The sequence below is a fragment of the Pogoniulus pusillus genome, chromosome 1 (genome assembly GCF_015220805.1).
Source record: "Pogoniulus pusillus isolate bPogPus1 chromosome 1, bPogPus1.pri, whole genome shotgun sequence".
NCBI classification, from domain to species: domain Eukaryota; kingdom Metazoa; phylum Chordata; class Aves; order Piciformes; family Lybiidae; genus Pogoniulus; species Pogoniulus pusillus.
In genome coordinates, this window is record NC_087264.1 from 12052066 (window position 1) to 12066088 (window position 14023).

At 41.1% G+C, this 14023-nt stretch overlaps 1 protein-coding gene across 9 annotated transcripts in view; it reads right to left on the reverse strand.

Annotated features, from left to right (window-relative positions):
• Positions 1 to 1288, reverse strand: part of WDR20 (WD repeat domain 20) — a 49947-nt gene extending 48659 nt beyond the window's left edge. For all 9 annotated transcript variants that reach the window (XR_010308403.1, XR_010308349.1, XR_010308300.1 and 6 more), the window contains exon 1: positions 931 to 1288. Coding sequence is in view for 4 of the 9 variants with exons in the window: in XM_064170833.1 (XP_064026903.1) it covers positions 931 to 1194 (264 nt within the window). In the remaining 5 variants the exon portion in view is untranslated. The remainder of the gene's footprint in view (positions 1 to 930) is intronic.
• Between the last annotated feature and the right edge of the window lie 12735 nt (positions 1289 to 14023).

A 14023-nucleotide genomic window follows, 5' to 3' on the forward strand; every position in this document is an offset into this window, starting at 1 on the left:
ATAGAAAGCTGGCAATCATTATATCTGTTTTTATGTGTTATGAGTGATACACGTTCAGTCAACATAACAAATTCTGAATCTTTCCCTAAATCATGAGCCTTAAGAAACAACAAGTAGAAAGCTTTTTTTCATAAAAGGGTGACTTGAGAGACCAAATGTATGCACTGATAGTCCTACATGAAATAACAGGTAAGGAGTCTCTCTTCAGTGTACGATGGGTTCTTTATTGTCAAAGAACTTTTTCTGTGTTAATTAACTGACGTTCAAAATGCAGGTCATTTCTCTGCTCACATTTAAAACCAAATCTGAAATAAAATCAGTTCACACTTCAAAGTCACAACAGAGGCCTAAAGCTACAGCGAATACTGTAGCTATTCTGTCAAAACCAGAAAGATACTGGAAGCAGGGATGTGACACCAGCATAATCACGGCAGGCATTAACGTCCAGCAAACTCAGACCACAAGCAGCAGGTGAAGGAGGCCTAAGGTTGCCTTACCAACGGAAAGCCAGCCCTCATTTTTGCACACCAAGGAGGGCCTGAGCAAACGCATCCCTCCAAAGGGCCCACACACACATTCCGACCATTGGTGACACCGTATTTGACGTCGTCAATTAGTACTGAGCCAGTGCCAGTTCCCTCAGCCCTCCAGCGCAGGCCTATGCTCCCCCTCCTCTAACCGCTACTCCACCAGCCAATTAATCAAGTGAGTGGCTGAAATCCCATAACCGGACTGCAACGGAGAATCTGCCAACCTCAAGGCCGCCAGCGGAAGGGTCGAAGGGGAGGTGGCCCGGCCTCTGCCCCCCGCCCACGGCGCAGCCCCCCGCGGCAAGGCTCCCACACCCCAATGGCAGCTGGCGAACCTCCAGCAGGTGGCCGGAGCGGAGCCCCGCCACTCCCCCACAGCCCGACCGCCGAGCCCCGGTACCTTGCGAACCCCCTTGTAGATATAAAAGTAGAGCTCCCGGCCCACATTGAAGCAGAGCCGGTCCCCGTTGCCGCTCTGGTCGTTGACGTTGACGAAGGAAACGCGGACCGGGTTGGAGCCCTGCGAGTTGAAGGGCACCCGGTTCGGCCGGCTGTACTCCGAATGGCTCAGCAGCTTGTACAGCCCCTCCCGGGTAGTGAACTGGGTCTTAATCTCGTTCATCTCCTTCCCTCCTCCCTCCGCCGCCATCTTGGAAAGGAGCATTCATCCTGCCCCAGCGCCCGGATGTACCGCCACTGCGCAACCGCCGCCACTGCGCAACCGCCGCCGCCGCCGGCGCTCGCGTAGCCCTGCGCGGAGGCGGCCACGCAAACGGCGTAAGGGGGAGGAGCGGCGGTGCCTGTTTACTGCGCGTCTGCGCAGGCGTCGCGCCGGCCGCTCAAGATGGCGGGCGGCCGGAAGTGTTAGGGTCGTGTGGGCGGCGAGAGAAGGAGGAAATTGGGGTTCGGCCGCTGTGTGTGAGGAGAGTTTTTCCCGTCCCACAGGGACGCGACGTCTCAGTGCGTGGGTATCTGTCCCCTGGCAGAGCGTGCCCTGAGATGGTGACCGCCACGACCACAGGTGTCAGCGTGCGCTGGGCTCAGCGCCGTTTTGTAGGAGCGACGATGCCCAGGCGAGAGCCCTCACCACAGAGCAGCTGCTGAGTACCGCCAGTCTGGCAGCACTCCTAGGCTCTTCTGCCTTAGTCCTGGCTAGCTTTGTCCGCAGGTTACTGGCGGTGCACCTGCCAGCTCCTGAAATGCTCCTGAACTGCTCGGTTGCTACACCCTGCTGGGAGAGTCCCATGGCCAAGTCAGTTACGAGACCGCACGTACGAGTGTGCAGCTTTGACGTTTCATGTTAGGGTCACACTCCCCCTGACTGAGACACTAGCACCATCGTTCCAGCTCTACCCTCTAAACTGTCAGCTGCACAGAGCCTGGCTGGGGAGTTCACCTGAAATGTCAACCTGAAGAACTGGCTGTCTGAAAACTCACTTCATTGTGGATTCCTTTCACTGGGCAGGGCGGAAGGACTGTTTCTATTGGCAGCAGTTTTTGCTTCAGTAATTTGTCCAACTACAGCCTCATGATTGACTCAAGGTAATCTAAGATGAATGTCCAATTGTTAAAAAAGGCTTTGACCTCTATCCTCAAGTTTGGATTTCCATTACCTCCCTTGCACCATCAGTTCTAGTAATCATGCAACCAAAAGGTGAGTCTGGAAACTGAACATATACCCAAAAATGGCAGGTTTTCAAGTAGGCAAGTTGTTAATCACAAAATTGCTAGAGCCAAAATAAGGAATCATCTGGGAATGTGCAGCAAGGGGAAGATGAGCAGCACAGAGATAGATCATCTTATGCTAACAAGCCCACACTTTCAAGGTAAAGTTTCATGCCGTTACTGTAATGTGGCTCATGCCAAAATAGTTGACCTGTGTCTTAACTGAGACTATCTCCTGCTGCTGCTTCCTTCACCAGCGACAGTGCTCGTCTGACCTCATGAGAGCCATTTCTGAAAGACACAGAATTAAACTCCCTGAAAATGTGAAATGGGTTTGAATTTGATCTCTGGAGGTCGCTTCCAACCCCTAGCATTTTATGATTCTATGAACAGGATTAAATGAAAAACGCTGAGTATGTAATGGAGAATACAGGAATGTACAGCAGAGACAGAGGGACCTCTCTTTCTTTCCACTAGATCAGCTCAACCACACAAGTCCACTCAGACTCGGGGAGTTAAAGGGATTTACTTTCAATCAGTTTCATTTGAAGAGATTTAGTTTGCAGCTGAATACTGTCCTGCTGCTGCAAGTAGCTGAAAGACATGAAACAGCAGATCCCCACGTTAACTCATGCAGAGTATTTATTTATTTGAGTGAGTATCTGAACAAGTACAGATAATTAAACTTCCAAAAGGCCAGATATTGAAGCCATCCTTATTTTTTTTAAGACAAAAGCAAATAACCGAGAGATCTTATCAGCTTATCAGCCAGCCCTGCCAGATGGTATTGATCAGCTCCTGAAAACACATAAAGTAGGTGAGCAGACCTGCAATTATTTTAAGAATTGCAGTCTCAAGAATGGTTCTTTCATGCAGAAATTTCATGAATGGACTTTAAGGGAAAAGGTCAGAATGTTTTCAGTCACTAAGAGCAGGAAATACAGGGATCTTTAAATAAAAAAAAAAAAAAAGATTTAACAAACAAACAAAAAAGTGTTGCTCCAAGCAGACATACTTAGTATGTCTTATTTGTTGCACACTGACAACATTGGATAGATCACTTCAAGCAACAAAGCAGGAAACTGGTAGGCACAAATCAGACCATCTGTCACTGATGGAATGAGTGCGATACAAAGAATAAACAAAGTCAACAAGTACCTGGTTATCAGCAGTACATGATTGTGCAGAGAGGCAAAGAATTGATGTAGTGTTTTTAACATTTACAGAGAGACATCAATAAAAGCTGCTGAGAGCTTCCACAGAGAATCCAAGACAAATACTCATTTTAAAAACACAGCTGCAAGTCACAAGAACACTATTGTACAACCCCATCAACAATACTCATCAAACACTTGGTCAAACAATGGGAAAAAATTACAGAGAGAAACCTTCTGAAAAAGAATTCCCTATCCCACTCATAAATACTTCTGTTTCAAGCTAACAAAAAATGACAGTTCTTAATTGATTCGGTGAGGATGCTTCTGTATGCACTTCATGGCCAATAAAGAGAAGTCTGTCAGAATCACTGCTTTATCATGCCTTTCCTTTTTGGAAATGTTTTCACAAATCAGAAAATGGACATGAGCAAAATTAATTAGCAATAAACTAGTGTGGTCCTTTGAAATCGATTTATGCAGGGCACAAATTAGTCCTGTGATTTTTCATGCTGTGGTATTAATAGTGCTTTTGCTGGACATGAGGAAGATGCAGCCTTGAAACTTAGTGTCATAGGTAGAGTTTTTAGTCTGCTGTTGTTCATACCATCCTGCCTCAGGCCTGCTTCAAAAGGAGAGTATTATGAGGCTTGAAGTTCAGATTGTAACATGGGAGGCTTTGTGTTCTGGTTGCTGGTTTTGGGTTCTGAGTGATGTTTTGGCTCTCTTCCACTGAGATGGAAGTAGGACAAGGAAGGATGGAGGAGTTGCTCCCTAGATTGGGCTTTTAGATCTCTTGCTTCTGCTTGCTGCTGCTTTCCTACAAATAGGCTAAGATGATTGTGCATTTTATTCTCATTTATTCAGTAAACCCTTATCTCACTCTGTCTCAACATGGAAGGTATTTTTTTTGCTTGTTGTATTTTCCTGTGTTGGGGAACAGACAGGTAAATGGTTTTGCATTAAAACTTTACACGTAGGCAACACAAGCACAGTTATCAACAAAACTTTTCTATGCTTGATGTGAAATGTTGTCTGTTACTTCCCAAGAAAGTGCAACAATTGATATTGGCAATGCTTTTACCAGCTTTTCTGAGACATCCAGATAACAACAACAAAACAAGCAAAAGAAAACAAACTAAACAAACAAACAAAAAAAAAAGATAGTGACTAGACCCATATTCCATCATACAGACAGAACCTATTTTAGTGTGTGCTGCCTGTGGATTGTTAGGCAGGGATCAGGAGAACACTGCTGTGGGGTCTGTCAACTCTAGCACGTTTGTCAAGTCCTGCTTGGACTTCTGATGCCCAAACCAATTCAGGCATTTAGTGTGACAGAGGCATGAGTCAAAAAGAGTCAAATGCTCTGCACTGTGTCAAATTTTAATAAATTGTGAATGTGTGTGAACAAGAGATATGCATAGATATGTAAGCAACACATATGAACCAGTCAAAAGGCTGGTGAGGAGAATGGCATGATGGCATGTAAGTTCCTTTTAAAATGGGGAGAAGAAAAAGAAGTGCAGTGTTGGAAATAAGTTCACAATTACATACATGGACTTCAAAAGTACATCTAACTTGCTTTTGTCATGAGAAAATAATGTTTATGGCATGGTTTCATAGCTCCATAGTTACGAATCTCTTCTTAACTACTACATACATTTAATACTAAATACATGAGATCATGCACTATGATATGTATTGCAAAGGAGAGGGCTGCTATCAAGTACATAGGGGACACAGTCTCAAGTTGTGCCAGGGTAGGTATAGGCTGGATATTAGGAAGAAGTTCTTCACAGAGAGAGTGATTTCCCATTGGAGTAGGCTGCCCAGGGAGGTGGTGGAGGCACCGTCCCTGGGGGTCTTCAAGAAAAGCCTGGCTGAGGCACTTAGTGCCATGGTCTAGTTGATTGGACAGGACTGGGTGCTAGGTTGGACTGGATGATCTTGGAGGTCTCTTCCCACCTGGTTGATTCTATGATTCTATGATTCTACATTTCTGCTATGTGAGAACACATTGCATGTTGTTTGTACTCTCATCTCCCTTCAGGAGCTGTGAAATGTTTTTGTAGTTCAGAGGTGTTTACTGCTTAAAAATAAATGGGTATTTAAAAAAACCCAAACACCTGGATTGAAGAAGGTAAGGTAAAAGAAACATGCTTCACAGCTGAGACTGAGTGACAGTGAACTCTGTTGTGTCTTTGGAAGACTTCATTTTGCTCTTTGAAATCAGCTCTCTGTAAATTGTCTCCTGAAACTCCATATCTTACCTCTGTAGTGAAGGGTGCTTGCTGTTCTTGTCAGCAACAGTTCTTATCTTGAAGCTGTAGCTGTCCTGGAAATTACATTCTCTGGAGATAAGACTGAGATAATGAATTTAATTTAAATTCTGTTGGAAGCCAAAGAGATTGGCTTGATATGCCTACAAACAGCTTGTGTTTCTAAGATGTGCTACAACATTGTGTACTTCTCAAAACTCCTTAAACATGGAAGTTATCCATGCATACAGTATTGCTGTGATCCATCAGAGGAACAACAAACCTGTGAGCAAGTAAGGTCTGATGGTTGGCCAGTAGCAACAACTGAGTTTCTTACAAAAATGGAATTTCTAGACAATGATGCTTATCAACACTGCAGTGTGAGAATGTGGTGCCATCAAGAAGGCCCAGGACACTCCTAAACTGCAATCTACAATAGATTGTTGTGTGTTCACAACAAGTAACAAAAGATTCAGTATGTAAATGCCTCAAAATATTTTGTCTTCCATTAGAATCAGATGTTTTATTCAGCTAGTTTTTATTGGGAGGCTGTGGCTATTGTGCTATGATAATAAATGGCTATTGATAGGTGTTGCAAGTCAGCCAAGCAATGTCTAGTCATGAGCAACAGTTAGTTAACAATTATCTGTGCAAGAAAAGTGGCTCGCATTGTATGATTTAAGACTTCCTAAGCAGAATAAGAAAACCTGAGGAAGGTGTCCTTGGAAAGTACAGATTTTAACAGCCTAGGAAAGGGAAGCATTACTTGTCTAAAACAAAGAAGTAATTAAGTTCTAAGAGGTGACCAGAATCAAGAGCCTCTGAACATTTTGCACTTAAGGCAGGTATTTCTATGAGTGTCTTAAATTTGTCATAGATTCCTCAGTCTCCTCCAGGTCATCTACCTAACATATGGTGAGATCTTTCTCTGTTGCTTGATGTATTTCTCAAAAAGGAACTGAAAACTTGTTAGCATACTCTACCTTTCCTTAACACCTTTCTCACTTGAGGCAATATGATCTCAAACATGTTTCAGAAGAATGCCTATTTGCCTTCTGTCCAGTCACAAGAGGAGATTTTTCACCAGTGTCGTAAGTACAATTTCAGTTCCATGGCTGGAATGACTGTCTCAAATTTGGTTTACATGAAGCACTGAAGTTTTTAGCTAGATTATTTTCTAATAGGGATTTTTATGTGTTTTTCTATAAGGTCAGTGAGGCACAGGAGCTTTGGATACTGCATAGCACAGGCTGTTAACTCAGCACCAGTTGAATCATTGCACGTTTGAAGGAAAGAAAGCTTATTTATTTGGACTATGTGCTGGCTTCATTATGGTCATTATCATGGTCATGCTCATGACTTTTGTTTGCATGTCAAGAAAGATGTAAGTTAACCTCACAAGTCTTCACCATACGTCAAGTGTCCAGAGCTTGATCTTATGTAGGAATTGGAAGATTGGTGGATTGGTGCATGGAACTGTGTAGCTATTTACACAGAATTTGCCACTACATTTTCTTCTATCAAAGTGGGATTTTTTTTTCCTTCAAGGATTTTGTCATCTGAAGACAAATAAAGGTTGGCTGAGGGAATGGGGATTTATTGCTATGATGCATGTATTCTCATTACTGTACATACCCTATAATAATCATGGTAGAATACAGAGTGTCAGTCTGAGAAAATCACAGGCAATTACTTTCCATTTTCAAATACTAACATCCCAATTCACTGATTTGACACAGGCAAAGACATCTGATAGATCACAGAATCAGAGAACAAAGCAGGTTGGAAGAGATCTCCAAGATGATCCAGTCCAACCTATCACCCAGCCCTGTCCAATCAACTAGACCATGGCACTAAGTGCCTCATCCAGACTTTTTTTAATACCTCTAGGTACAGTGACTCGACCACCTCCCTGGGCAGTCCATTCCAATGCCAGTCACTCTCTCTGGCAAGAATTTCCTCCTAACATTCAGCCTGTACCTCCCCCAGCACAACTTGAGACTGTGTCCCCTTGTTCTGTTGCTGGTTGCCTGGGAGAAGAGATTGACCCCCACCTGGCTACAGCCTCCCTTCAGGTAGTTGTAGACAGCAGTGAGGTCACCCCTGAGCCTCCTCTTCTCCAGGCTAAACACCCCCAGCTCCCTCAGCCTCTCCTCACAGGGCTGTGTTCCAGGCCTCTCACCAGCCTTGTTGCCCTTCTCTGAACATGTTCCAGTATCTCAACATCTCTCTTGAATTGAGGAGCCCAGAACTGGACACAGTACTCAAGGTATGGCCTGACCAGTTCTGAGTATAGGGGAAGAATAACCTATGCACTGGCATAGAGGAATTCCATAGATTTAAAATCAGCTAACTACAACTGTAATGTTGTCTAAATATGTTTAGAGCCTCTGCATAAAAACAGATCTGGGAAATAGAGTCTCTGTATAGTATAGAAGAGGAAAGTTGTAAATCTTTGTAAGCTTAAACTAATTTTTACAACTTAAAAAAAAATCATTTAAATGTACAAAACCCCATAATATCTAGGCATTTAAGGCAACATATATCCTTCTGTTTTTACAGAATTTGATGCCTGTTTAGAGATTTTAAAAGAATTCAAAATAAACAAGCCTGGTCTAACCTACAGATTTCCTGAGACAGCTATCAACTTCTGGGGTGGTGATGAAAGGTTGAATATAGAATTCACAAAAAAAAACATTGAAACAAAGTAACTGTTATAAATATTGGGCTCATTGAGAGGGTTACCTTGAAAAAGACTTTTAGAAGGTTCAAACTCCTGTGTCACATGTACAAAAATATATTACTCTATCTATAAATATGTGTTCAGTATGACTTCTATAGAGGATATATATATATATATTTGCTTTATTAGCCCCATCTGGTGAATTCTAACAGTATTGCAAACTAGACAGACTTCATACTGAAGTCTAATGTCCCAGCTCTTGGGTAGATACCCAGAGACCCATATTCCTGCTTTTGCTCAGAGAAGAAACATTAAGAGCACCTGGAAAGAGTCCTCATTAGCATACTATTAACATACTCTCTAAGCCTGTCTTTTACTTTCATGGATCAGTCATATAAGTTAGGGTGCTATTATGTTCATTTGTATTTCAAAACATGAACAATCTATTAATGCACTTCAGCCACTTCTCATTCACAAATAGAGCTATCTGCCATTGCTGTTCTTCTGTGCTGTTTTTGAGCTAAGGCATGCGTGATGGAGTGGCATCAGCTACTCTTGTAGAAAGTTTAGCTTTAAGATACTTTTTGAGTGGCTGTAGTCCACTTGGTGTAATTGCCAAAGGATGTCACCTATTGACAAGTTCATTTTAGAGCAATTGTTAAGGAACACAGTTGTGGGCTGCTTTAGGTGGCCCTGATTGAGCAGGGGGCTTGGATGAGAGATTCCTTCCAAAACCAAACACTCTGTGATTCTTTCAGTTTACTGTCATAAGTTATATTTGTGAAACATCAATGTAAGTCAACATTATTTTGAATAGGTAGCATTTTACTTACCTTCTGCAAGAATAAATGATTATAAAAGCTCTTTCAAAGTGCAGGATCAGAGTCATAGTTTCTAAACAACAAAGGAGGAAGCTGCTTGCTTCTAATATATGAGTTAGGAAACCAGTCAGCCTTTGATACACGTTGTGTCAAAATAATGCACTCTCAATGCCTGTCTTGACTTGCTCCATGCCTAAGAAATCTTGTTCAGTTTCCCTTTCCTTCTCCTGCTGCATGTTTAAACCAGGTGATAGGCTGATTTTCTAAAAAAAAAAAAAAAAAAAAAAAAAAAAAAAAAAAAGCAGAAGGATCACTGATGACAGTGATTCCTTTACTGCCAGATTTAGCTAATGAAGATTAGTTGCTCTGCTAAGGTAATCTGAAATGTGGCTGCAGTTTGTACCTTCCATGTTCATTTTTGAAAATTCAAACATAATCTCTCCAGTCAGTCTAACTAATGATTTATTCTGCTTCTTTTCTTCTTTCCTTCCCATACCTGTGACAGAAGAGAACTATGGGCAAACCAAAGACAATTGGAAGCAAGGCACAAGGCTCTCATGGTCTTTATTCAAAACAGATGAATAAAAGGGGCTGTTTAATCATAACTTCAATGTGAACATTAAATAGGAGCCATATGCCACAGACAAGTCTGTGTATGCAATAAGGTTTCAACTTTATTTATGCTGATTAACTCTTGAATCTGTGCAAACTGCTGATCAGCCAGTGTATGAGAAGGAGAAGACTATTGCCTTTCAGTCTGAAATAATTGCTCATCAGTGCTTTTTATTCCAGAAAAAAAATCTTTATTAGGAAGTCAGTCTGCAATACTTTAGTTGCAAGTAAGTTAGCTATTAATATGACTCAGGTGATATAACACTGCTCAAGTATACCCTGAGAATGCTCAAGCCTTCTGTTGTGATCTCTGGACAAAATCAGACTTAAGGCCATGACTGATCCACATAAGATGGATCTTGGAAATGACTGACCCAACAAGCACTCTGACCATCATGGATTCAGGCACAGGATGACCAAAGCTGACCCCATTACTCGTGTGAGGTCCAGCAGCAGAGCTTTTGTAGAAACATTTCTCATGCTGATGTCTCCAGGGTCAGTCAGTTTGAGGCCACTTCTCTCTCCACCTGATTGAAAACGTGATCTTGCTCAGAAAGCAGAAAGACAGGCAGTATGCGTAATGCCTTCGGTACAAGGCTTTCTTGCTGTCATGGACAACAAGAAATGTTTGTGGATGGAATTTGCTGTTCTCTGTCTTGCAGCTGGCTAATGTCAAGTGAACACATTGCAGAAGAACAGTGGAAGCAGCATTACACAATCAGATCTCTAACTTCAGCAGCAAGGTGATCTTATTACTGTCTACAACTACCTGAAGGGACATTGTAGCCAGGTAGAGGGTGGCCTCTTCTGCCAGGCAACCAGCAACAGAACAAGGGCACACAGTCTCAAGTTGTGCCAGGGTAGGTATAGGCTGGATACTAGGAAGAAGTTCTTCCCAGAGAGAGTGATTTCCCATTGGAATGGGCTGCCCAGGGAGGTGGTGGAGGCACCATCCCTGGGGGTCTTCAAGAAAAGCCTGGCTGAGGCACTTAGTGCCATGGTCTAGTTGAGTGGCTAGGGCTGGGTGCTAGGTTGTAGTGGATGATCTTGGAGGTCTCTTCCAACCCAGTTGATTCTATGATTCTATGATTCTAAGGTTATATTAGGTTATAACCACTGACTGGACTTCGTACAGCAAGAGAATAAAGATGGCATTGCAGAACATAGCACCACTACTGCTGTGTTTCATTTTTACTATGTATGACATTAACAAAAAAAAAACTCCAACAGTGAAATTCTGCTTTATAAACTCCGTGTTGCAGTTCATATGTTGCTGTGTACTGCTGTGCTTAATCAGGGGTTTGAGACCTGGGGAAATGTACATTGAAATGGTATAATTGCTGTAGGTGCTGCATTTGTGGAGCACAGAATGGGCGTAAAGCACCAGTTCACCAGCAGTAAATGATGAGTATGAATTTCTCATTACAATTATATGAACTCTTCGGAAAAAGCTTGCCATTTGGCCATTTGTGCTGCCACTAAAACTCTCAGTATTTCATTTGAGGGAAACTCTGTGGCTGTAGAACAAAGATTATGTTAAATTCAAAGAAAGACTAAAGAGAATATTTGGAAGAAAGACAAATCAATGAAATTGCAAGGAAGCATTCTCAATTCATCAGCTATCCAATTACAACCTTTATAAGTGCTGTGTTTGAGATACTAATAGTATATGCTTTGAAACATTAGTCCTTGCATTGTTCCCAAAATGCTACTAGTACAACATTAAGCTGTCTTGTACTACTAGCATTAACATTTACAAAAAGGGCTCTGCATCACATTGTGTGATAATTTCTCACTTTGTTTCCTGAATGATGTCTTTAAGAGTACTGTATAGGTAGGACAGAGTTACACCACTTACCAATCAAAGCTAGATGCTGAGCTTCTCGTTCAGCAACCCAGAGGATGTCTAATAAAGCTAACGCTTCCCTTAGTGAATGTAGTAACACACAGTACATGGTTTGGGTAAAATCTGTACTAGTTCACAATGAAAACATTTATTTCTAGCTGAAGATCCTAACTATGCAAGTGAAACAAATTCTAAATGTGAATTTTATACTGATGTATCAAAGCTGTACATTTGGCACTGATCTCCTGACATATTTCAATATGCTTCTGAAAGAGGTGTGGTTGGAGCTGCTTAATTAGTAAGAGTTATTTGTGGCTATAGTTCCAAAATAGAATAGATGAGCAGAAAGCAGCTTAGGAAGGTATTTCAATGCAGGTGTATAACTATTATATCATGAATAAATTCCACAAAACTGCAAACCAGAAACATTTATTGTCTGACCTGTAATGAAGTTTACCCTTAAAATAGCAGTGACATGCAGGGAGGTTAAGACAAAAATATCAGCAAATTAAAGACTACAATGGAACTCGAAAGCAGAAATTTCTGAAGGAAAGAACGTCCCATTGTAATTTTCTATCTCAGACAGATAAGAAGAAAGAAGCCAATTTATGGTTATGTTTGTTCAGAACTGACTTTCTATCAGATGAAAAAAAAGTCTTGGGACAATTCTGCAAAGTTACAGGTACTTCATTTTCAACAACTGGTCTGAGGAAATACAAATTTATGTTAGTCATTAGAAAGAACTGCTACGCCCTAAGGAAGAAAAGCTGAAAAATCCTTTCTTTTACTATCCCAACCCCATTACTGGCCCATCCTGCAACTTAGCTTTGTAGATCTACTCTGACAGAGCAAGACACAGAAAATGCATTTTGTTAGCAGTTTTTTTTTTTCTGGTTTATTTTGTAACTTTTCTGGTTAGACTGAATTGTTGCTTTGATTGTAAACACCAGACATTTAAAAAGTAACTTGAATTTGAGTAAATAAAGGTACTTTAACTATTTCAGACATATCTAATTCAAATAAAGTGGAGATGCAGAAATGCTGGGCTTTCAGCATCTCAGACAGCTTTGTCAGTCAAGGGAGTCAATGTGATTTCCACCCAGCTGAAAGAGACATTCTGGAGGCTTTTTCCTCTTTCTTGTTTTGTTCTGCTAAAGAGGAGAGAGAAAAGGCAGAAATATTTCCTAGCAAATATTAACCAGCACCACTCTAATTAAGAAACAACCAAATAATCTGGTGACTTCTAGCAACTCATCTGTCCTACTTTCTTAATGTAGATCAGCTGCATTATACTGACATGCAAATTAAGTGGCTAAGAATATCCTTGGCTCAGATGACTGCAAAGCAGGATTTCAGTATAAACAGCCAAGTTACTTCAGGAGATTTGCCTCAGTACATCAGGAAGCATCTCTTTGAATGAGATGAAAAATGACTTTCCCTTTAACTCATTATGCCTGGTTATTGTAGCCTACAGATAGATTTGTGTATGATTAATCAAGTACTCGTAAAACTCCTGACAAAAATTCTCAAAGTACCTAATTGTAGTCAGTCTTAATCAGAATTATTTTACTGCTACTATTCTTTTTTTTTTTCAGCATTCTTTTGAGGAGAGGAAGCTGAGATTCAGATCTCTCCTGTTTTTTTCACAAGAAATCTTTTGATCTGCCTGACAAGGCCAGAAAATAACATTAAACTGTGGCTAAATTGTGTTCATCACAGACTTAATCTGTGGTTATCTGAAATTAATAATTTTAGCATTTTTGGGTTTTGTTGTTGTTGTTGTTTAACAGTATCTCTCTAATAAAATGAAAGCAGTCTGAAATATATATTAAAAAAATAGTATTTTTTAAATTTATCAACCATGTACTGAAGTGCCTACCTAGAACATATAGACAAATTTAAATCAAGTTCTTGATTATTCTCATTGGTGTGGAGTGCCAAAGTAAAGACTATAGCCCATGCTTGAAATCCTAGAAAGAATCAACTTCGTAGACATCTACTTTAAATGCTAATAATCTTCCTTCCTAAAAAACATAGAACCTGAACTTGCAGATTAAAATAATACCTTTGATACCTTTGTTGAAACATTCTTTATTATGAAATTTGAAATATTGAGGTGTGTAGCGCTCTTATAGTTCAGTGTGTATTGAATTCTGAATAGCTGCCTTTAAATATTTTTTCACAGATACTGCAGCAGAGTAGAATTATAGTGGTGACAAGAAAAAGTGTAATAATACAACTCTTCAGAGTTTTCCTTGACCATCAGAAAGAAAGAAGACTTGCAACAGGTTTTGTAAGCAGTTTCCCAGAATATGAGGCATTCTACCTGGACACCATTTTCAAAGAGGGACAGGACTCTCAAGTTCTAAAAGAACAGGCTGCTCCACAAGGGAGTGTGAGCTGGGAGCCACAGATGAAAACAAGGCTGGCAGTAGCAGTGAACATATTGAC